The 25824-nt window shown below is 35.5% G+C and overlaps 1 protein-coding gene across 1 annotated transcript; it reads right to left on the bottom strand.

Annotated features, from left to right (window-relative positions):
• On the bottom strand, positions 1 to 17991 carry slc2a11b (solute carrier family 2 member 11b). Its single transcript, XM_052125985.1, is given in 13 exon segments — positions 1 to 657; positions 1345 to 1472; positions 1623 to 1698; positions 5735 to 5836; positions 6143 to 6253; positions 9236 to 9423; positions 10972 to 11120; positions 11248 to 11333; positions 11335 to 11378; positions 11526 to 11650; positions 11769 to 11929; positions 13275 to 13373; positions 17843 to 17991. Coding segments are annotated over 13 exon segments (1542 nt in total). The 5' UTR covers positions 17921 to 17991; the 3' UTR covers positions 1 to 462.
• Positions 17992 to 25824: the final 7833 nt, after the last annotated feature.

Genomic DNA, 25824 nt, shown 5'->3' with positions numbered 1-25824 from the left:
CATTTATTTTATTGTCATAAATGATAGTTTTGTCTTTCTATCAATATTGTCGATGATATTATCATATGAAACATATATGCAAGACATACAGTGATTTCTTGAAACTCATGTTTCTTCAAAAATGGATCCAATATAAAGAATTCCAATCTAGAGATGAAAATAATTACAGAAACCTACTATATAACAGCACCATATTGATTCAGAAACAACCAACACCCAAAATAAAAAAAACTGTTAAGTCCTTCCCATCATGTGACTCTCCTTTATATAAAGGGCCGTATTCATTATTGAGGCACAAGATGTAGTGATTACAAATGATGTATAAATGACCATACAGTCACTTTACCCTTAAAAAAATCAGTGGTTCATGGAATATATTGTAGTCATAGGGCATCTAGCACCCTCAGTATCTTTATTTCAGATATCTGGTGTTACATTTCCATAGTACATGTGTTCTGTGATTTACATTGGTGTGGACAGTAGAGGGCCATCGGTACCATTGGCAGTAATGAGCTTCTTTCTCTCTCTGGATTGAAACTCACTCTGAATCTCTAAAAAGGTCTTGTTTTTGGTTTCAGGTACCACAAAGAAGATGTATGTGGCCACCAGACAACAAACGACCATGAAGACCAGGAAGCAATACTGCTGCAGTCCATTCTGAGGAAAAGAGTTAGGTCAACATTGTTCAACAACAGGTTTAAAAGTGGATCTCGTAATCAAACCCTGTTGAAAAAAAAAAGCATTTTAAAGAAATATTAGCATTTCATTTCAATAGCTATATTCATAATTGTTTAATATCTACATGGTAAACTAGGTCCCTTAAAGGTGCACTCATAATTTTTTTTTGGTTTATGTCGCCTTTGACTTACACTGAAACCTAGTTGCATGGATGCAGCATCATTTAAACACAAAAGTTTTCAGTTACCAATGTCATTGTGGAAATTCACTATTCACAGTTGAGATAAAGTGAATAGTATTCGACTGGTCATGTGATCATAACATGGAATTCCGGGCAGCCCATGAGGGGGAACCTCTTCACGTAAAGTAAAACAGCTTTTATAAGGTTACTGATTTACTCTCACGTGAGTGCTTATGATTTTATATGTTTTAAAATGACTTTACATTTTTTGGGAGTCAAACTTACTGAGTGCTCTTTTAAACATAACTGTAGAGCTTGCAAAATGCTTAACATTAAAAAAAATAATAATAATAAATTAGGGAAGTTTGTGTGTATATTATTAGTGTAAATCTGTCAGGTGGAGCATATTCACCAATGTCTATGAAGAAAAAAAAACAGAGAATCTGAAAACAGATTAGAAAAGGAGAGCTGAAGTTGATAAATACCACAATAAATGGGAAGACCATGCCGATAAAAAAGAAACTTGTCCAGTTGAAAGAGCCCCCGATCATGTATGCAGCAGGTCGAGTCGTTTGTGTAAACAGTTCAGTTGTTAAGATGTTCGTAACACCACCTACAGCACAAAGCAAATGAATACATTACTGGTGTATTAATGTGGTATGTTTGTACACAGGTTTGGCAATACACAATGCTAAATGCTAAATGCTAAACAATAATAATAGAATTTTCTTTTTTCACATTCCACCTTCATTCATTCACGTACCTGGTCCTAGGCCAAAACTGAGAATGAAGGCAAAGACACAGATCATACTAAGGTAGGGAACCCAAGAGCTGGACTCCTGTGAGGAACACATAAAACCATAAAAACATAATAAAAGTCCTCATACATCCAAATATCTGATGTTAACACATTTAACCTGTCCACAAATAAACACACACTCTAAAAAGATATATATTTTAGCTTATTTTTATGATTTATACATGTCAGTTTCATAACTAAATTCCATTCAATTGAATTTAGTAATCGTTAACAAAATTAAATTAATAAAATTGAATAGGGGGACTGGGAAGCTCAGCGATTATTGATGCTGACTACCATCCCCTGGAGTCGCTAGCTCGAATCCAGGGTGTGCAGAGTGACTCCAGGCAGGTCTCCTAAGCAGCCAAATTGGCCCGGTTGCTAGGGAGGATAGAGTCACATGAGGGAACCTCCTCCAGTTCGTGATTAGTGGTTCTCGCTCTCAATGGCGCACGTGGTAAATTCTGTGTGGATCGTGTAGAGTAGCATGTGCCTCCACATGCTGCGAGTCTCCGCGGTGTCATGCACAGTGTGCCACGTGATAAGATGCACGGATTAACTGTCTCAGAAGTGGAGGCAATTGAGACTTGTCCTCTGATACCCTGATTGAGGTGAGTAACCTCACAGTTACAGTTATGCGCCACCATGAGGACCTACTAAGTAGTGGGAATTGGTCAATCCAAATTGGGAGAAAACGGGATAATTGTTTTTTTAAAGCAGTTTTATTCATTTCATCTTGTAAAAGATTACTCAATTCAATTTGATGGAATTTTGTTATTAAAATGAAATGTGTAAAAATGAGTGAGGAATGATTTAACACAAAATAACATTTTTATATATTACATTATTGAAAAATATTGCAGCCACCAGTGTCAGAAATAAACTTTTTTTTAATTAAGGGCTAATTAATTTTTTCTCCCTTTGTAAGGGCATATTTTTTCTAAACTTCAATCTGTGTCTCATCAGTTTTCAGTTATACTTCAATTTAATGAATTTCTAAATACACATTTTCAAGATTGAGAATGGCCCTTACCCTCAAATGAATTAACATAAAATAATTTTATGCCATTATATGTTAGGACTATAATGAAATATTAAAGAAATATTAGGGGTTCAATACAATTTATGCTCAGTCAACAGCATTAGTGGCATAATATACACTCACCTAAAGGATTATTAGGAACACCTGTTCAATTTCTCATTAATGCAATTATCTAATCAACCAATCACATGGCAGTTGCTTCAATGCATTTAGGGGTGTGGTCCTGGTCAAGACAATCTCCTGAACTCCAAACTGAATGTCAGAATGGGAAAGAAAGGTGATTTAAGCAATTTTGAGCGTGGCATGGTTGTTGGTGCCAGACGGGCCGGTCTGAGTATTTCACAATCTGCTCAGTTACTGGGATTTTCACGCCACAACCATTTCTAGGGTTTACAAAGAATGGTGTGAAAAGGGAAAAACATCCAGTATGCGGCAGTCCTGTGGGCTGAAAATGCCTTGTTGATGCTAGAGGTCAGAGGAGAATGGGCCGACTGATTCAAGCTGATAGAAGAGCAACTTTGCCTGAAATAACCACTGCTACAACCGAGGTATGCAGCAAAGCATTTGTGAAGCCACAACACGCACAACCTTGAGGCGGATGGGCTACAACAGCAGAAGACCCCACCGGTACCACTCATCTCCACTACAAATAGGAAAAAGAGGCTACAATTTGCAAGAGCTCACCAAAATTGGACAGTTGAAGACTGGAAAAATGTTGCCTGGTCTGATGAGTCTCGATTTCTGTTGAGACATTCAGATGGTAGAGTCAGAATTTGGCGTAAACAGAATGAGAACATGGATCCATCATGCCTTGTTACCACTGTGCAGGCTGGTGGTGGTGGTGTAATGGTGTGGGGATGTTTTCTTGGCACACTTTAGGCCCCTTAGTGCCAATTGGGCATCGTTTAAATGCCACGGCCTACCTGAGCATTGTTTCTGACCATGTCCATCCCTTTATGGCCACCATGTACCCATCCTCTGATGGCTACTTCCAGCAGGATAATGCACCATGTCACAAAGCTCGAATCATTTCAAATTGGTTTCTTGAACATGACAATGAGTTCACTGTACTAAAATGGCCCCCACAGTCACCAGATCTCAACCCAATAGAGCATCTTTGGGATGTGGTGGAACGGGAGCTTCGTGCCCTGGATGTGCATCCCACAAATCTCCATCAACTGCAAGATGCTATCCTATCAATATGGGCCAACATTTCTAAAGAATGCTTTCAGCACCTTGTTGAATCAATGCCACGTAGAATTAATGCAGTTCTGAAGGCGAAAGGGGGTCAAACACAGTATTAGTATGGTGTTCCTAATAATCCTTTAGGTGAGTGTAGATCACCACAAAAATTTATTTTAACTCGTCCCTCCCTTTTCTTTAGAAATTGCGAAAATGTGTGTTACAGTGAGGCACTTACAATGGACGTGAATGGGGGCCAATCTGTAAACGTTAAAATACTCAATGTTTCAAAAGTATAGCCTCAAGATGTAAACAATAGTATTTTAGTGTGATGAAATCACTTACTAACCTTTTCTCTGTAAAGCTGTAATTTACAATTTTACAACTTTGTTGCCTTGACGACATAAAAGGGTAAACCCAAAATGCCTGTAAAAATTATGATTTAAACAACTTTACAGCTCAAATAATACATAATTTTTTACAGAATATTGAATGTAATGTAAGTACATTTATTTAATTATAAGCTTCACCTTTCTGCCTTTAAACCCTCCAAATATTGTCCCCATTCAATCCATTGTAAGTGCCGCACTGCAACCTCGATTTTTGCTTTTTTAAAGAAAAATCAGGGACGAGTCAAATTATTTTTTGTGGTAATCAACATTAAGCCACAAAGTCTGTCAGTTGAGCTTAACTTGTATTGAGCCCGGAATATTCATTTAAGAACATACAAACAACATTTAAAATAGAAAACATAAGAATCCTTTTTTCTTTTTTTGCCCCAGCATATTTAATTTATTGGGCATTTTTGTGCTGACACCCCCTTAATTTCTGACCATGGCCATCACAAAGACTTTATAAAAACTGTACACTACAAAAATGCAATACATGCACAGTAGTATATAGTCTTGATACATAATTGCATGGGCAATTAATCTAATTTAAATCTTCTTTAAAATATTCATCTGAAAATTCGATTTCCAGGTTTAAATGGCACCTGTTATGCCCCTTTTTCACAAGATGTAATTTAAATCTTTGGTCTCCCCAGAATGTGTCTGTGAAGTTTCAGCTCAAAATACCCTACAGATCATTTATTATACCATGTTGAAAATGGCAATTTTTGGGTGGGAATAAAAATGAGCTGTTTTTGTGTGTGTGTGTCTTTAAATGCAAATGAGCTGGTGCTCCCCGCCCCGTATCCAGAATAGGGCGGAGTCAGTCATAAGCAATATGACTGACAGCGAAAATAGTGGTGTTCAGCCCTATATGTTTGAACCGGAGTCAGAAACTGATGAGGGAGAGACTCTGTCTCAAGGAACAACTTTGAGAATGAACCAGGAAGTTTCCGAATGTTTATTTGATACATTTATTTATTGAGTTTTTTCAGCAGTTTTGCAACGATGGATGAGCAACACACACACACACACACAAATACTATTAGAACGTTTGCTATATACTATAATGAAACAACACACACAAGCAAACATGTCCGTCGGCAGTGTCCGTCAACAATCGTGGGCAGGGCCTGTACAGAGTGACGTCACTTTGTAGAGAAGCTGTGAATGGCTTGTTCTGAGGCAGTGCTTATGATTAATGGGATATAAAAAAAAAAAAGGACTGGGTGGATTTTTATCATTATAGGGTGGTTGTGTACACACACTGCCAACACACATTTATGTTCAAAATACCATGTAAAAGTGTATTTTGCATAATAGGTCCCCTTTAAGCCATGCCTTAAATTTTAACAAGACTATAGACCTCATTTATAGTCACTGCTCCTCATTCTGGGACTATAGGCTTAGGTCAGGAAGTGTCGAAGGAAGCCGTGACCATGAGAAATATTAGCATTATTTACCTGGAAAGTGAGTGTGATGGTGAAAAAGACACACCACAGGCTCATGAGAGTATATCCACCGATAATCAGAGCTCTCCTTCCTAAAGACTCGATCAGAAGACCCTGAAGCACAATCAGACAAAGCTTCATTTTTTAACAGACTTTTGAAAATCTGGTTTCATCTGTGATTGTTCGTTTGAGTTTAAAATCCTCATAAACTAACAGCATTTTGCAAATTCTAACGTCCTCTAGGGATGCTAGTCATGTCATCAGGTCACGTGATGTCACGTAAAAATTGTGAAATCATATCTACATCTACAAATGCTATACAGTATCTTGACCATGTAGGAACGTGTTCCTCTGTGTACTTTGATCAAAACTGCTTTTTTAAACAAGTTGCGCAGGTATAATCACAAATGACAGACTTACACAGGTCAGTGCAGTGATACACTCACAAGCTCCGGTTCCCACTGTAACGTACGGAATCTTGTCTGCTGGAATTCCGGCCTGAGTGAAGATGTAGTCTGCATAGAAATAAATCTGATGGAGAGATAGAGCTCTATTAAATGGGGTTTCTCGCAAATTTGAAACTTCTGGTTTGGCCATGTGTAGATTTGGACACAGGCAGTTCCCAGAATTAAACATGTTCAATGTTATCACATCACATACTGTACACTGCATAGAAGATGCACATCAAAGAACCACATTTTTCATATATGATGATACTGAAATATTGATACTGTTAATATTTGTATATTACATAGCTGGTATGACTTTGTAATAAGATGTAAACATTAGTAAATGCATTGGGTTTCATTCATTAACAATGAACAATACATATTATTACAGTATTTATTTATCTTACTTAATGTTAGTTAATAAAAATACAATAGTTAACTGTTAATTGTTAGTTTATAGTGCATTGTTAACATAAACAACTTTTAATCTAAAAAAAAATATTAGTATATGTTTAAATTAAAGGAATATTCCAGGTTCAATACAAGTTACGCTTTTAACGTTAAAATACTTACTTCTTCAAAAGTATAGCCACAAGACAAACTATATGCAGGTAAACATGATTTTAATGTGATAAAATCGCTTACTAACCTATTCTGTGCAAAGTTATAGCCAATTTGACTCTTCGTTGCCATGACAATGTGATGTCAACAATGCTAAAACCCTAAAATTATTGTCAAATTAGGATTTAAACCACTTTACAGCTCAAATAATGCACAAGTTTTAACAAAAGAATTAATGCAAGTGTTTTTATAAAATTCTAAGCTTAAAATTTCGGCTTTTAAACAATCAAAAAAATCGCCCACATTCACTTCCATTGTAAGTGCATCACTGTAACCTCCATTTTTGCTTTTTTTTAAAGAAAAGGAGGAATGACTCCTATTTTATTTTCATGGTACAAATGCTATCGGTTGAGCTTAACTTGTATTGAACCCGGAATATTCCTTTAACATTATGCAAGATTAATAAATGCTCTAAAAATATTGTTAATTGTTAGTTCACGTTAACTAATGTTGTTAACTAATGTTAACAGATGTAGTCTTATTTTAAAGTGTTACCCTTTACAGTAAGGTTCCATTAGTTAACATAAGTTAACAACATTAGTTAAAGTGAACTAACAATGAACAAACCTTTTACAGCATTTATTAATCTTAGTTAATGTTAATTTCAAAATGCACTAATACATAAAAAGTTGTATTGGTTAGCATTAGTTAATGCACTATGAACTAACATGATTTGAATTGTATTAACCAACACTAACAATGATTAATAAATGCAGATAAAAAATAGCATTCTTAATGCATTAACTAATGTTAACAAATGGAACCTTATTGTACAGTGTTACCTTCTAATGTGTTACTGGAATCTTGTTATCTGTGCTGTGCCGTTCGTATAGTGTATTCATAAATGTAGATTTAAATGTAGGGATTGCCATTTTTTATGCATTTTTTAACATGTCACAAGACCTTCCAGAAAAAAGCATGTGTGCTCATAAGTATTTGGGCAAAATCACTTTTTAATGCCCTTACTAGTAAACATCATGGTGATATTCACACAGAAACAATGCTAAAATCTGAAGAAGCACCAATCTATCTGAAGAAGATTCCATATTATTCACTTTACAATCATTTACACAAAAAAGATTAGAGCCCAGTTTGGTACAAGCCATGAACACGTGCAATTATGTAGGGAGTTTAATTATTGTTTTCATTTGTCAATTAAATAAGGGATACAGTGTAAAAAATAAAAATAAAAATACAATTAAGAAAAAATAAATAAACTGTTAGAAACCCAGAAAACTGTTTTTAATCAAGTATAAAACATAATTTCTGATTATGACCGATTAAAATTGACTACATTAGATAGCATTAACACAATTCATTTTTAATCGTTGGATCAAGCAGAAATATGTAGATCCTTAATGGTAAAATGTTAAGGTTACTCCTCTTTTTACAGTGTAGTTTGCACAAAAAATTAAAGTTCTGTCATCATTTACTCAACCTCATGTTGTTCTAACCCTATATTAAATTCTTTCTTCTGTGGAATACAAAAGGGGATGTTAGAATGTTCAGTCTCAGTCACCATTCACACTCACTGTGTGAAGAAAATGCAATGAAAGTGAATGGTGACTGAGGCTAACATTCCACCTAAGATCTCCTTTTGTGTTCCAGTAGTGTAAACAGGGTTGGGGAGTAACGAAATACATGCAACGGGAATAAGAGATTACTTTGCATTTTATTGTCACTTGTTTCGTTACATTTTTAGTGCTTTCAGATGGAAAACATTTAGCCATATAAATGATGCAATCCAAAGTGCATTTGAACAGCGGTGAAACACTTTCTTATGATGTGTTACATTCATACGAGCAGACAGAGAAGTACGTTTGAAGTAAGTTTGGAGCAGAAGAAATAGAAATAAACCTTGTGTAAATTGTCAGATTTATGCTAAGCTAAAATGCTATTTCTAGCCATTTTACATGCACACGTTACCAGACACAATCATATTTTTGTACGAGAAAATTCAGTTGGATCATAAATTCTTTTTTCTAGTAAGACCTTTGATATTAGGGCAAAAATCATTTTCTTGATAATAATTTTTGTATTGTTGTCCTGTAAAAATATCTAAAAATCCTTAAAACGATATCAATTTGTTTTATCTTGTTTTAGAAACAAGATATTTGGGTTTTTCAGAGAATGTATTTTTAACATGTGTATTTTGTCTTACTGTACTGGCAGAATTTTTATAGTCAAAACAAGTGAAAAAATCTACCAGTGCTGAAGAAGTAATCCAAAGTATTTAGATTACATTACTGACCTTGAGTAATCTAATGAAATACGTTGTATGTATTCTGTAATCTGTAGTGGAATACATTTCAAAAGTAACCCTCCCAACCCTGAGTGTAAATGATGACAGAATTTTCATTTTTGTGTGAACTATTCCTTTTTTCGACTGATACATCCATCTTAATTATGCTGTTACAATGTTGAATATGAGTGTGATACGCACTGCATTGATGCCGTTGAGTTGCTGGGACATGTTGAGCAGAATGATGGTGAGTAGCTGCCAGCGAAGACTTCGGTCAGTGAAAAGCTCCCAGGGCTTCTTGGGTTTAATCCCGATCGCACTGACCCTCTCTCTCTCCATGTCCTGCCTTTCTCCATGGTAGTTATCCATGCCTTGGAGCCAGATTAGAGCTGGGAGAGGGTTGAAAAAGGGCATAACATTCCTTTACTCACAAGATTCTCTTTTCCTTGCTTCTTCTGCTCATTACGCTTCAGTAGATTCGTTTTAGCCCCCATTGAGTGCTCACATCAAGACATCAGCTCAAGCGTGATCATTTCAATGAGATTTTACACTTCAGACTTTAAACGTTTGGATTTGTGATTATTCACAGCTAAGATGAGATAGTTCTTGACTAGGAAATCATCTTTCCTTCGCTGGAATCATGAGTTTAAATGTGACTCATGACCTTTCTGCTGAAAAAAATCGAATAAAAATTCACAGCTGAAACAGCTAGAAATGTAGGAAACAGAGTTTACGTTTATATTTGAGGAAATGGAAAGTTTCCATTCCTTATACAGTATATTGTTTTCAGTAATTAAAAAGAAAAGTAATTTCCTTGTCTAAAATCACTGTGCTGGTTAAACGGTTTGTTTAACTGACTTTTGATATGATTCATATTGATTCAGTGTTTAAGGGTGATTTTTCAACAAACCAACATATTTCAACATTTGTCTTTTTCTTATATTAAGTTCTCATTAAAACTGAATTACCAGACCTTCATCATTTGTTTTTTGTACTTCTCAAATGCCTTTTATGAATAGATGTTGTTATTGTTGTTCCCTGTCCCAGACCCAGACTTTCGATATTAAACTATGGAAATCCATTATAAAAATAAAAATGTTTGCATGTTCAAATCTATGACCATCTAAACAAAGAGTTAATCATAAACAATTTAATTTATAGTGTTAAAATTATATATATATATATATATATATATATATATATATATATATATATATATATATATATATATATATATATATATATACATACATACATACATACATACATACATACATACATACATACATACATACATACATACATACGTACATACATAGATATATATATATACACATACATGCATAGATTTTCCATGAGCACTGATAGTCCCACACCATCAGCACTCAGATGCTTCACTGTGTGTATCACTCCGCTTGTGTTCATACTGTTCTAAACTAAAGTGTAAGAGTAGTGCATATGTGTTAAGAGTTACTGTCTCTTACATGTATTTTATATTTAATTTTTTTACATTACATATGTTAGCCAGCAGGTGGTGGCAAAAGATAATTTTTGTGTGTAATATGAGCCAGTTGGTGACGTGAAGTGAATCCGTTAGTCATTGTTTACATAGAACAGCGCTCCGTGATCGCTCGTATTACTACTTTTTGATGACTTTACTATTATTAAAGAAAATTGGAAAATACTACAAATAAAGAACGTGTTCAAACTTGATTTGAAAAAGAAGGAAAAAATTTTTATATCTGACATCAATTAATTTATCTAGTTCATTTAAGCATGCCTTTATTGCCACATCAACAAGGAAAATGTCCCTGTTACACCCATAAGTGATATCAACCCACATACTATTACTTTAGCATTATAATAACTTCTTCATTCAACCCATATTTTTTTGCAATTGCTCAGCTCAGTTATTAAACAAAAGTAGCATCCTGTACCCTTTTTGCAGGCAAGGTCATCTCCACGGTCGATGAGCAGGTAGCGAGGGCTCTCTGGGAACCAGGGCAGAATCAACAGCTGCAGTATGGCTGGAATACAGGTGGTGGACAAGAGGATGGGCCACAACTCCTCCCTACCTAATAACTCCCTGACATACACACATGTACATTCGTTTCACTATATTAGCTCTGCTTTAACACTTTAGAATAAAAACATCAGAAGACACATGTTTGTCAATCAAAGATTGATGATACTGTGTAATTGTCTTTACTAACTTGAGGCCAATCACTTGTCCTGTTAGAATCCCACCAGTGATAAAAATGGAAGTTCCCATCGCCATGGCGCCACGCAGAGACTCTGGGTGCGATCTCACCAAGATACAGAGGCTGCACACAGATGCCGATACCTGTCGGTCAAACAAGTCCAGTAAGACACCTATGGGATCACTAAACACAATCTGCATAATATTTTGCGGCTTATTTTAATTCAGGAGCTTTCTCTCACTGATTTGATTAACATTCCTTGATTGAATGTGGTGTTAAAAATGACCTACCTGCATTTAGTCCTGTGAGAAAGCGCCCAATGATTAGCAGCTCAAAAGTGTTAGTAGGATAACTCAACCCCATGAATAAAGCAGCCAGCAGAGCAAAAGTGTTGTTGAATAATAGCGTCCCTTTCCTGAAATATAAATAACTCTAATAAATATATGTAAAACCTGTAATATATACTGTATATTTATATATGGTAAAAATGTATATCAGTAAAATGTGAGGCATTTCATGCGATAGAAATTCACCTTCCAAATCTAATGGCAAGAGTTCCTCCCACGGAGGCTCCCACAAGTCCACCGAGAGTGAATATGGACACTATTGTGGACCAGAGGAAAGTGAGCACCTGTGATGAGATTTCAGTATTGTACCGCTCCATCCATGTCTGATTAATGAAGCTCTGCACAGCCTGATAGAAAGGACAGAAATATAGGCCATGAATGAATCTAAATGATTAGTAAAAGCAAAATGATAGCATAAATGACTCAACCAATGACATGGGTTTTGGGCTAGACTGTTTGTCAAAGCAATGAAAGTCAGGTGGAGAAATCGGGAGAGCTGCTGGAAAGCAATTATTATTTTAGCAATTGTTTATGATGATGCTAGTGACATACACTCACCTAGAACTTTATTAGGAACACCTGTACACCTACTTATTCATTTGATTATCTAATCAGCCAATCATGTGGCAGCAATGCACTGCATAAAATCATGCAAATATGGGTCAGGAGCTTCAGTTAATGTTCACATCAACCATCACAATAGGGAAAATTGGTGGCATGATTGTTGGTGCCAGACAGGCTGGTTTGACTGGTATAACTGCTGATCTCCTTGGATTTTCATGCACAACAGACACTATAGTCTCTAGAGTTTACTCAGAATGGTGCCAAAAACAAAAAACATACAGTCAGCGGCAGTTCTGTGGACAGAAACACATTGTTGATGAAAAAGGTCAACGGAGAATGGCCAGACAGGTTTGAGCTGACAGAAAGGCTACAGTAACTCAGATAACCACTCTGTACATTTGTAGTGTGCAGAATAGCATCTAAGAATGCAAACACATCGAACCTTGAGGCGAATGGGCTACGACAGCAGAAGACCATATTGGGAACTATTTTTAGGACCATACTGTTCCTAATAAAGTTCTAGGTGAGTGTATATTACACAGTTTAAACTTAACATGGATTGAAAAGTAACATGGGTAGTAAATATACCAAGACAAGGACAGCATTGTACTTGGTGCACTAGATTCGTTTTCAATCCAGGTGGACATAAATATTTTCCATGATTCTGCTGACAAAATGACTATAGCATGTATATGCATGTGTGAGTTTAGGTTAGTTTTTAGAACCAAACTTCATGACATGACATATGAACTGCTGATTTATGTGACTTAGTCTGATGGGCTATTGCAATATAAATGTTACACCACACACACATACTGAACTCCACTTCACATGACATTATAATGTACATTAGATGTACAAATGTATTCCAAATGCATATTGCACAAAGTCTGGACTGAATGTAAACAGAATAATCAGAATTTCTGACATGTAGTTTAAATGGTTGAGCATGGTGCTAGCAACGCCAAGATCTTGGGTTTGATTCCAAGGGAACACACAAACTGATAAAATGTATACATTGAATGCATTATAAGTTGCTTTGGATAAAAGCATCTGCTAAATGCATAAATCTGAATGGAAGAATTCAGGTCAAGACTGGTTAATGTACAAACGGACCCACTTTCTTACCTTGGTAGGTGCATTAATGATAGATATATTGTAGCCATACTGGAACGTTCCCCCAATGCATGCTGCCCATACAGCCAGAAGAAGAGATTTACTTGGAACCTGTAGAATGGGACAAAGATGGGACAAAATCATGTTCAAAAGATGAGTGATTTTGTCTCAAAGCTAGCTAACTCATATAAACTTGTTCAGTGAAGAGTAGAGTAGAACAGAATAGAATGGAGTAAAGAACAACTGAGTAGAATAATGTAAAACAGACTAAAGAAGATAAGTATAATGTAAAACTGAGAAGAATGGAATAAAGAGTAGAGTAGCCTACAGGAGAAGAATGAAATGTATATTAAAGTGTAGAGTAGAGGAATGTAACATAGAGTAATTAAAAACACAGTAGAGTAGATAAGAGTAGAGTAAATAGTAATATGGAGTAAAGAGTAAAGTACTTTAAAGTAGAGGATATCAATGTAAAACAGTGTAAAGCACAGTAGAGTAAAAAGTAATGTAGTGTAAACAGGGTTGGGGAGTAACGAAATAAACGTAACGGGAATATGTATTTAAAATACAAAATGTATTCCATTACAGTTACAATTTAAATCATTGGTATTTAGAATACAGTTACATTCTACAAGTATTTTGATTACTGAAGAGATTACTTTGCATTTTATTGTCATTTGTTTCATTTAATATTTAGTTCTTTCAGATGGAAACATTTATACATATAAACGTATAACAGTGGTGAAACACTTTCTCATGATGTGTTACATTCATACGAGCAGACAGAGAAGTAAGTTTGAAGTAAGTTTGGAGCAGAAGAAATAGAAATAAACCTTGTGTAAATTGTCAGATTTATGCTAAGCTAAAATGCTAATTCTAGCCATTTTACATGCACACGTTACCGGGCACGATCATATATTTTTTTATCAAGAAAATTCAGGTTGGATCATAATTTCTTTTTTTTCTAGTAAGATCTTTGATATTAGGGCAAGAATTGTATTTTTGCTAATAATTTGTTTTATTGTTTTGCTGTAAAAATATCTAAAAATCCTTAAAACAAGATCAATTTGATTTATCTTGTTTTAGAAACAACACTGCGTAAGATATTTAGGGTTTTCAGAGAATGTATTTTTAACGTGTGTATTTTGTCTTACTGTACTGGCAGACTTTTTATAGTCAAAACAAATGAAATAATCTACCAGTGCTGAAGAAGTAATCCAAAGTATTTAGAATACATTACTGACCTTGAGTAATCTAACGGAATACGTTACAACTGACATTTTACAGCATGTATTCTGTAATCTGTAATGGAATCCATTTCAAAGTAACCCTCCCAACCCTGAGTGTAGACTAATCCCTGATAGCACATGTACATCACCCAGACATCTATTTGATGTGTTTACATTTGAAAAACATATTTTTAGGTTGTTTGCTAATCTGCGATATATGTCTCGGATGTCAATAAAACCTTCAGCAGATGTCTTTGAGCTGTTTATGTTTTAGATTGTTTGTAAATCTGATCTTTTTAAGATGTTTAGCAGATGATAATTAGAATGTGATGCTTTCCAGGTGAAAAAATCTATAACAAACATCTAGGAGATGTACGTGTGCTATCTGGGATGTAAAGTAAAGTAGAGTAAAGTGAAGTGGAGTAGAGTAATTTAGAATGGAGCAAAGAAGAGTAAAGGTGTTTCTACATGGTATGCGGTCACCGCGCGTTCCCAATTCATTTGCAATGCAAGAGAAGGCGCGCCGCATTCCAAGCTCGTTCACGAGACTCCTGCCGCGTTGTTGTGAATGACTGCTTGCAGCACACACCGCGCAAGACAAAAAATATTCAGTGGCTGCCGCTGGTCATTGACCAATCATAGCTGAATTTATTCACAACCAATAAAATGAAATTGTGCTTTTGTGCTGTCAAAATAACATGGGAGAAGAATACACTCGCTGTTGCTGAATTTCCTGACCTGTATAATGATTCTTTGATCATTTATAGAGACATACATAGGAAAACAGCCTCATGAAAAGCTGTGAGTGGGCCAGTCGTAGGCCTATATCAGGTGAAAATAGACAATGGATAGCTTATGTTTGGAAGATGAACGACTGTGCGATGTATGCAAACAGCCATTGACCATCTACTTTTCTCTTTTGCAACAGGAGTCTGAAACATCAACTTTATATAAACAGAAAATACAATTTCCCGGGCAGTTTATTGGCAGTGTTTTGTGGATTGTTTTATGTTCCTTTGCAGCCCTCCCATTTTAATGATTGATGTGATGTTATTTCTATTATTTTCATTTGGCAATAAAAATATGAAGTAACATGCGGTTGGAGACAGAAGGCAAGACCCCATATTTTACATATTGTAAATTATTAAGCTATTTAACCTTGATTTATTATAAATTTACAATATTAAAAAATCGATTGTTACAATATTTATAATTATAACACATTTTATGGAGAAAACATTGCCATTTTATTAATGGGTAATCACTTGGGCTATGTGAAAACTAAGAAGAGTAGAGCAAAGTAACATTGAGTAAAGTACAGTAATGTAAAATAGAGTAGAGAGTAGAGTAAATAGTACTGCAGTACAGAGCAGAGTTTTGTAAAAATGTACAATAAAGTAATGTAAGGTAGAGAAATGTAAATGAGAAGAGTAATTTAAAACAGTGTGAAGTTCTATAGAGTAAAGAAGATTTATGTAAAGCAGAGTGAAGAGTAGAGCTGAGTAAAGTGGAATAATGTAAAATAGAAAAGACAGTAGAGTACTGTACTATTGAGTAATATCACAGAGTAATGTAAAATAGAGTTAAGTACAGTGTGAAGTAGACTAATGTAAAAAGCACAGAGCAGGATAGAGTGATATTAGAGTAATGTAAAATACAGTAGGGTAGATTGGAGTAGGATAGAGTAAAGATTGGTAATCTAAAAGAGTAAAGCAGAGTAATGTAAAATAGAGTTAAAGAAAGAGTAGATGTAATGTAAAGCAGAATAGAGAAAAGTGGAGTAAAAGAATAAAGCAAAGTTAAGTGGAGTAAAATAGAGTATACAATAGCAGAGATGTGTAAATTAAAGTAAAGTATAATTGAGTAATGTAGAGTAGGATGGAGTAGAGTTTGGTAATATAAAAGAGTAGAGTAAAATAAAGCAATGCAGTAGTAGAATAATGTAAAATAAAGTAATGAAATAAATACTGTAAAATATATGTAAATGTGGAGTAATGTCAAATGGAGTAGAGTTACGTATGTTGTAAAATATAGTAGAGTGGAGTAATGTAAATTAGAGTAAAGTATAGAAATGTAAAAAATTGTAAGTTATGTAAAATGGAGTAAAGTATGATGGAGTAATGCTTTGAAGTCCTCCCTTCGGGTCGCAGGCTACGTACACCGTATGCTAGAAAGAATATTTTAAAAAAATCATTTGTCCCAATGGCAGTGACTGTTTTAAACCAAATTCTCAATTAGGGTTGTTATTGTGAATTATGTATACTGTTTTTTATCGAATCATGTATTTATCAATTATTATGTGTTTTATGTGTTTAATGTGGTTGTAGAATGTTGTTGAAGCCAGTGTCAAAGATGAATTTCTGTCCAGTAAATCTGAACAGACAATAAAGTTAAAACAAACAAACAAAAGTGTACAGTATACTAATTTAAAAAAAGAGTAGAGTGGAATGTCGTGTAGAGCCATGTATTATAGAGAGAAGCAGAGTAGAGTGAACAGTAGGGTACAGTGGAGTAAAGTAGAGAAAATATTGTTATTATGTCTGTTGCTATGGGGATGTGATGTTTAAGGTCCACGTCGTCAAGCAGACTACTCTAAATGTGACAAACACCCCATAGAATCCCTCCATTTAGAATTCTGAAGAAACATTCTAAGAGTTCAGAGAAGAACACCTATAATGCATGCTGGGCCAAATTATGCACATACCCCCTTATTATATATATATATATAATAAACTATGGACACTTCCAGTTCAGCAGAGATCAAATGCAGGTGTTACATACAAATTTTGAGCTGCACGCCCTCAGACATCTTTGATCATCATCATATTTGTTACGTTCATCAGTGTCTTGTTAAATGTTTGTTTTGTTTTTTATTGTATAGTGTATACTTGCTATTATGTTAAATTACAATTACATGGCATCTTGTTTATTTCTATCTTAATTCTTTGTATTTTTGTTTTGTATATGCTTTGTTATTATTCTCTTTTTTTCTTGTCATTATTTGTTGAGTTTGTTGATGCTTTGGCAAGTTTATATAAACATTTCTATGCCATTAGGAACCGCATTATCGCTGTTAATTGAATACATTTAATATGCATTAAACAGAAAAATGCATTAAATAGTAACAATATAGAAAACTACAACAATGTTATATAAAATGTTTACATTTCAGAATTTCAGTTCTACCGACTTTCATTCTTTAAGGACATTTGCCACAGTATAATATTACAAGAACTTGCACAATGTCCATCACTGTTCTCCTATGACTTGTTGTTGTGTAGCCTATTCCCTGAGATGGTAGCATATTTTTTACCATTATAAAAACAACAATAATCATCATCATTATCTTACCTTTATTTGTCTTTTTGGTTCTTTGAAGTCTTTAAGTAAAGGTTGATATTCCTTAACATCTCCATTTTCATTGCCCATTTTTGAAGTTTCTTTAAAGTTTCACTAAATATCCCGAATGTGTCTTTATCACGCATACAGACCTTTTCTGAAATGTGAACTCAACCTCAGCCAGAACTTCTGTCAGAGCTCCAGATAAGGTGAATAACAGATATACCAGCAGAAATACAATAATACTGTTGTTCAAAGCATGAACAGAGGAAACTGCACGAGTTCAGCATCAGTTCAGGATGAAATTTGCTATAGAGTCACACACACAGAAGCTCTGCATGGTTATATGGCTAATTGAACAGATGCATGTCTATTGATTTTCTACCCTCAGTGCTGTGGATAATGAATTAAGGGCCCTTGTGCTGTACTCTAAATATTCTAAATAAAGCTCACCTCTCTTCTTAAACTTGTAGAATCCTCTGGTCCATTCATTGTAGGTCCATTCATTTGAAGTAATATATAAAAAAGGTTTTTAGTCCATCATGCTTTCTAGATCTCCCAGCAAAGATTAACTTTGAAGGGGGCGGTAGGTCTTTGTGTAGACGTTGGTGTAATCATAAGATTCAACCACAGTAACTTGAAGGGAAATACAGTATTCTACATGTAAGATGCTGTATTTATGGTTGGATTGTCCTCCAATTGTTACTTATAATGATGACTAATGAAATGTTTTGATAAATGTTGGCTTATTTGTGAGATGAAACATTTATTCAACAATGTCAACCACTGTGTTGGCGGCCTTTGATCACAAAGAGCACATTGTTGTCGTTTTAGTCAAGTGACCTGTATTGCCCTATAAGCCTCTTTCTTGCTCACAGAGAACTGAATCAGTTTGGCAGTCTCTGACCATTCCAGTATCATCATAGTGGTTTCAGAGTTTATTGTGCATTTAATAATATGACTTATATACAGTACCTTTACTTTGTGAGAAACCATGGAGGTGGACATATATGTATATCTGAACATTTTAACGATCCTTTATTGGGTTTTGCTTGTTGGGATCATTCGGAAGATTTTATTAAAGCCATAATTTGCAATTATGTTAAACAATAAACGTATTAAGAAACCACACCTCCGTCAAGTCCATATTATCTTTTTCTTTTCTCACCAATTTGGCATGCCTAATTCCCAATGCGCTCTTATGTCCTGGTGGTGGCGAAGTGACTCGCCTCAATCCGGGAGGCGGAGAACGAATCTCAGTTGCCTCTTCGTCTGAGACCGTCAATCCGTGCATCTTATCATGTGGCTTGTTGAGCGCGTTAATGTGGAGACCTAGTGCGTGTGGAGGCCCACGCTGTTCTCCGCGGCATCCACGTACAACTCACCACGTGCTCCACTGAGAGAGAGAACCACATTATAGCGACCACGAGGATGTTACTCCATGTGACTCTACCCACCCTAGCAACTGCTTGCATTGTATGGACCTACAGAGCTGAGATATTCTTCTAAAAATCATAATTTGTGTTCTGCAGAAGAAAACGTCATACACATCTGGGATAACACAAGGGTGAGAAAATGAGTAGAGAATTTTAATTTTGGGGAAAATTTGTGAAATATTCCTTCGATTTATCAGATGATTAGTAGAGTACATTCTCCAAAGCACTTCAAATTAATTTCACTTGGTGCTGGTGTTGACATATGCCTATTGAAATAATAATAATAATAATTATTATTATATATATATATATATATATACGGTTTTATTTAAAAATGGCAACATCAGGTCAAACTGAAATTAGGCAAGGCCTTGTTTATTTAAATAGTATACACAGTGGAAATTCAAAGTGCTTTACATAGTAATAATACAAAGGAAAATGACGATACATAAAAGTCCAATTAAAATGACTGAAGAAATAAATATTTTATTTTAAACACGTATTGCACAAATATATATTAGAATAATTTTAAACTTAATAAAAAATGTTTGCATATTAATAATACAAAGGAAAATAAGGATAAAGAAATGTCCACTTAAATAACTGAAGAACGAAATATTTTATTTTAAAATGTATTGCACAGATATATGTGCAAATATATCCATTTACTATATAGATTAAGAACAGCACAATAAGACTATATACAGTATTGTGTTTTGAAAACATTTTCAAATGTATTTAAACACCCTATTTATTCTATTTATATTTGTTTTATATGTCTATATTTTCATTCAATTTACTCTCTCTGTATTTTCCTGTATTGCAATCACTGATCTGTATATATATAGACCAGTGGTATTGAAGCCCCGCTCAGTGTGTTCCCACCTGACCTGAAAGCCCCGCCCCTCTGTATTCCCACGTGACCTCTGTGTGCTTGGCAACGGCGAAAGCGTCGCTCACGCGAAGGAGAAACTGCGCGAGCAGCCGCGGAAGATTTAAATCCATAAGGATCACAATGCGCGATAAACCCTCAGTTCTCGCACTATCTAAAAGCGCCGATATTAATTCAGGCATTCAGAATAACAGTGACATATTAACCAAGATATCCAGCTAAACATCTTTCTGCTGTAAGACTCGGAAAGGTAAGTTTTATTGGTCTCGGGAGGGTTACTCTATTTAATGCTTGCACCAAGGCATAAGGTGTAATCTTGTTTAATTAAACATGCATGGGTTAAAGTCGACCAGCTGCATGTAATGCATGTCATGCAGTGGTTGTTTGTTGGTTTGCCATCTGCTGACCAATGTATTTGCAGACCAATGCTTGCAGTTCTCCACACTGCACAGTTATGCAATCAGTCAAGGCATTAATGCTATATTATTTTATAAAAGATGCATTGCAGGAGATATATATTGGTGCCATTGCATGGTTAGTCAAATTGTATTTTTGCATCCTACTTGTTACCTAATGCGATGAGGCTTTAATGCACTTAATAGGATTCAGGTCGTCCAGTCTTCCAGTACCGCTCAGAAAAGCAGACTGTGTATAACTGAACCCAATACACAGGCGCGGAGTTTGCGGGGGGGCAGGGGGAGCATTGCCCCCCCCCCGGTGGCTGAAACGGGTAATTGCATTTTTTCAACAAAAAAACATACTGCATTGTTTAAAAAAAAGATATTATAAATATTTTAAATAAAACAAAACAACTAAATGGTGGTAGGTAATACATCTGATTTTATATACTGCTTTAGTAAAAAAAAAAAATCAGGGCTCTGGGTCATGTGATAGGCTAACGTAAATCCAGCGATTCTCAGCTACCATGTAATAGCGCAGTTATGTGGTCGGACTCGTTACACCAAAATATGGGCACAAATAGTCAGTCATCGGGATCTAAGGATACAACACAAACAACAGTAACCGATGATGACGATATGCAAACAGACACTGCTGTGAAATTGGAGGGAACACCGAGCAGCTCTGGATCAGCAGCAGCAACCGCTAGCAGTCCTGACGTTCACTCCACGCCCACAGATGCGCTAGCTGCAGGTAACCCCAACAAAGATGATCTTGAAGAAAAACACAGCTGTCCCAAATGTTTCATGAAGTAGGCTACAACAAAATGCGAAATATAACTTTGCCACAATGTGTTTCAAAAGTGGAGAGTATTGTGTGACTGTTAATTTTTCCCTCTCAAAATGTTTTAAGTGTTTCATGAAGTACAACAAAATGCGAAATATAGGCCTAACTTGTTTTTTAATCCCTCTCATTACCACAATGTGTTTTGAAAAAGGAAAGAAAAACTTTAAAAATCTTTTCGTTTTGGATGAAGATAATATTTTAACAGTGCAAAAGTGGTCCACATTTCATTGATCCTAATTGTGTCCGAAGTTCCGAACGAAGATGCGATGCGAAGTCATGTGGCTGTTTATGCGAAGTTCTACCGGTTTACAAATATGATTGTATTGTAGGCCTACTGTTTTTTTCTTGGGTTAAAAATATATATGTGTTTATTTAGCATGTTTGTTTTGTCCATATGTGCTAGTGCTGAGTTCCCCAATAGACCTTTTTCACAGACGGCGATGACGCGTTTCCGCCTTATGTAGCAGCGTAAATCTCACGAATAATTTTATTTTATTAATTTTTAAAATATTGAGAGTAAATTTATAACATTATGCTTTGTGTTATATTACCATGGAATTCGTTAAAAATTAATTACCACAGCTGTGAGGGGGTTTCTATTAAAGCTGTTGAGGGAGTGACAGTAAATTTGGCATCATCTGAAATTTTAACGTCTTATTCCACCACTCTCTATTTTTCTCCTTTTCTGGAAAGTCATTCAAACGTAATAGTTGATTTTTTCTTTTGGTCTTGGGGCAAATGGGTAAGTGAAAATAATATTTGCTGTGATCTCCCATTCACCGCTGTCGAAGTTTACCCTGCAATCGTTTACTTCCGCGTTCCAAAACCTGGAGTGTGAAAAAGGTCTATTGATAAGCCATGCAGGTCCCAGCTACTACAATGATTTTATTTTTTTTTTTGCCCCCCCCTGGCTCGAATGTCAAACTCCGCCTATGCCAATACATAACTGATTAATGGCTTATACTACAGACAACAACAGCTGTTTCTCCTTTTTGAGGTTGCCAGAGCCTGGGGAGTGATATCTTCAATGAAACATATATAATAAATTCTTCCTTTGTATACTGTATTTTGCTATACTGACCTTTATATGAACATAGAAACCATTTTATAATGGAATTAAATGTAGAAAATGTCTAAAAAAATTTTTTTAAAACATTCTCCTAGATAGATAACGTTTGAGTCTTAATAGATTGCATTGTATTAGCTAAATTGATAATTTTAAATTATGATGGGACATAGCCTAATTCTAAACTTCAGAAAGAGTTTTATTTTGGCATTACAGACAAAGAGAATTGAATGCAGATATGTCTAAAAATGTCCACTTTTTGATTATTGCATAGTTACCACTGACTCACTGCACATCACCTTGAACGGGCACATATTACACACAAAAATTGTCTTTTGCCGCCACCTGCTGGCTAAAATCTGTAAAGTCACAAAAATAAATGTAAAGAGACACATCTAGCTCTTAACACGTCTGCACTGCGCTTACACTTTAGTTTAGAACACAAGCGGAGTGATACACACAGTGAAGCATCTGATGTTCTGAGACATAAGTACTCATGGAACGTCTCTCGTCCAATCAGATTCAAACTGTTGTATATATACAGTACTGTGCAAAGGTCGTAGGCACATAAGATGTTTCACAAAAGCATTTGTCTTATTTATATCTTCAGCTTTTAGTGTGTCAATAGGAAATATAAATGTTAGACTCCCAAACATTACTTTTGCAAATATAAAAGATTAGTATAGAAGAACAGGGAGCCCTGCAACAGATGTCATGTCCCCCACTGAACATCGAGTCAGTCTAGGATTACATAAAGAGACAGAAGCAACTGAGACAGCTTAAATAAATTGAAGAACTGTGGTAAATTCTCCAAGAAGCTTGAGTCATCCTTTCTGCCAACAACCAAGAAAAACTGTTCAGGTGTACCTAGGTGAATTGGTGCTGTTATAAAGGCAAAGGTTGTCACAGCGAATATTGTGTGTATATATATATATATATCGGTTATATATAACTAAAGCGATAAGACCCTTCCTCTCTGTACATGCCACACAACTGCTCGTTCAGTCCCTTGTCATAACTAGACTGGACTACTGTAACGCTCTCATTGCAGGCCTTCCTGCATGTGCTATTAGACCTCTCCAAATGATCCAGAATGCAGCAGCACGTCTGGTCTTTAATGAACCTAAGAGAGCACATGTTACACCACTCTTTGTCTCTCTCCACTGGCTGCCGGTTCATGCACGTATTAAATTCAAGGCCCTGATGCTGGCATACAAAACAGTCACTGGGTCTGCTCCAGCATACCTAAAAACATTTATGCAGAGCTACGTTCCCACCAGAAGCCTGCGGTCGGCTAAGGAACGTCGCCTTGTCGTACCAAAACAAAGAGGCACCAAAACACTTTCCCGGACTTTCAGTTTCATCATACCACGGTGGTGGAATGACCTTCCCAACTCTATCCGGGAAGCTAACTCACTCTCTATCTTCAAAAAACTGCTAAAAACACATCTTTTCCAAAAGCACTTAAGCGGTCACTACAAAATAATATAAAAAAATATATATATTATTTACATTTCTTGTTGCACTTAAATCTGTTTTGTATACTATTCTGATGATAGTGAAACTTTGTAATATGGCACTTTTTGTACCACTGTCTCCCTAAGATGATTCGCTGATGTTTTTCCTCTTTTGTAAGTCGCTTTGGATAAAAGCGTCTGCCAAATGAATAAATGTAAATGTAAGCGATATCGCACTTGTGCTATATGGCCCTAAATCAGCACTGCTGTGATTACCTGCGGCACTCGGTGCTGATGTAGGGCCATTTCATACCCTCGCTTGTGTGATATTGCTTAAATATCTCTAGTTCATAAATTTGAGCATATATGTACATTCTCATGTCACTAGTATTTAGTAAAAAAATGTGACATAAATGACAACAAATATGTTATATTTTTAAATATATACAGTATGTATATACATATACACTGGCGGCCAAAAGTTTGGAATAATGTACAGGAAGGAAATTGGTAATTTAATTCACCAAAGTGGCATTTAACTGATCACAGAGTATAGTCAGGACATTACTGATGTAATAAACAGCACCATCACTATTTGAAAAAAGTCATTTTTTATCAACTCTAGACAGGCCCCATTTCTAGCAGCCATCACTCCAACACATTATTCTTGAGTAATCATGCTAAATTGCTAATTTGGTACTAGAAAACTCTTGTCATTATATCAAACACCACTGAAAGCTATTTGGTTTGTTAAACGAAACTTAAAATTATTATATAATATACAATATTAGGTCAAAAATGACCAAAAAAAAGAAACAACTTTCTCTAGAATCTCATCAGTCAATCATTGTTTTGAGGAATGAAGGCTATACAGTGCATGAAATTGACAAAAAACTGAAGATTTCAAACAAAGGTGTAACTACAGTCTTCAAAGACAAAGGACAATGGGCTCTAACAAGCACAGAAAGAGACGTGGAAGACCAGATGTACAACTAAACAAGAGGATAAGTACATCAGAGTCTCTAGTTTGAGAAATAGACGCCTCACATGTCCTCGCTGACAGCTTCATTGAATTCTACCCACTGAACACCAGTTTCATGTACAACAGTAAAGAGAAGACTCAGGAGGACTTATGGGAAGAACTGCAAATTTATGTTTTGAAACAGAAAAACAAAAAGAAAAGGTTAGAGTGGGCAAAGAATCACAGACATTGGAGAACAGATAATTGGAAAAGAGTGTTATGGATCTTAACCCCATTGAGCTTTTGTGGGATCAGCTGCTAGACTGTAATGTGCATGAGAAGTGACTGACAAAACAGTCACATCTATGGCAAGTGCTACAGGAAGCGTGGGGTGAAATGTCACCTGAGTATCTGGACAAACTGACAGCTAGAATGCCAAGGATCTGCAAAGCTGACATTGCATATGGAGGATTTTGTGATCAGAACTCTTTGAAGTAGTTTAAGAAGTTCTAAAAAAAAAATAAAATTCAAATTGTAATAGTAATTGTTCACGTTATTAATGTCCTGACTATACATTGTGATCAGTTGAATAATACTTTAGTGAATAAAAGTACCAATTTCTTTCCATAAGAGCAAAATCTGTACATTATTCCAAACCTTTGGCCCCCAGTGTTTGTATGCTTTTGGTAGCAGTGAAAACCATATACAATATGAACATATATTTCATATATGTGTTTTGCAGAGTTCTTTATGGGAAGGAAAAAATAACTGTGTGTGATGTGTTTGTTTATCGCAGACCCAGAAACAGGACAGAGTCAGAATATGGCTAACACCATGGAGAGATGAGTGAGGCTACCATAGTTTGTTGTTTTTTTCTCCCATGAGGTTGTAGTGCATTGAAGCGCACCTGATCAGGTGATTGGCCACCCAAACAAGC

The sequence above is a fragment of the Xyrauchen texanus genome, chromosome 4 (genome assembly GCF_025860055.1).
Source record: "Xyrauchen texanus isolate HMW12.3.18 chromosome 4, RBS_HiC_50CHRs, whole genome shotgun sequence".
NCBI lineage: Eukaryota > Metazoa > Chordata > Actinopteri > Cypriniformes > Catostomidae > Xyrauchen > Xyrauchen texanus.
This window is presented reverse-complemented; position numbering and strand designations above follow the sequence as displayed.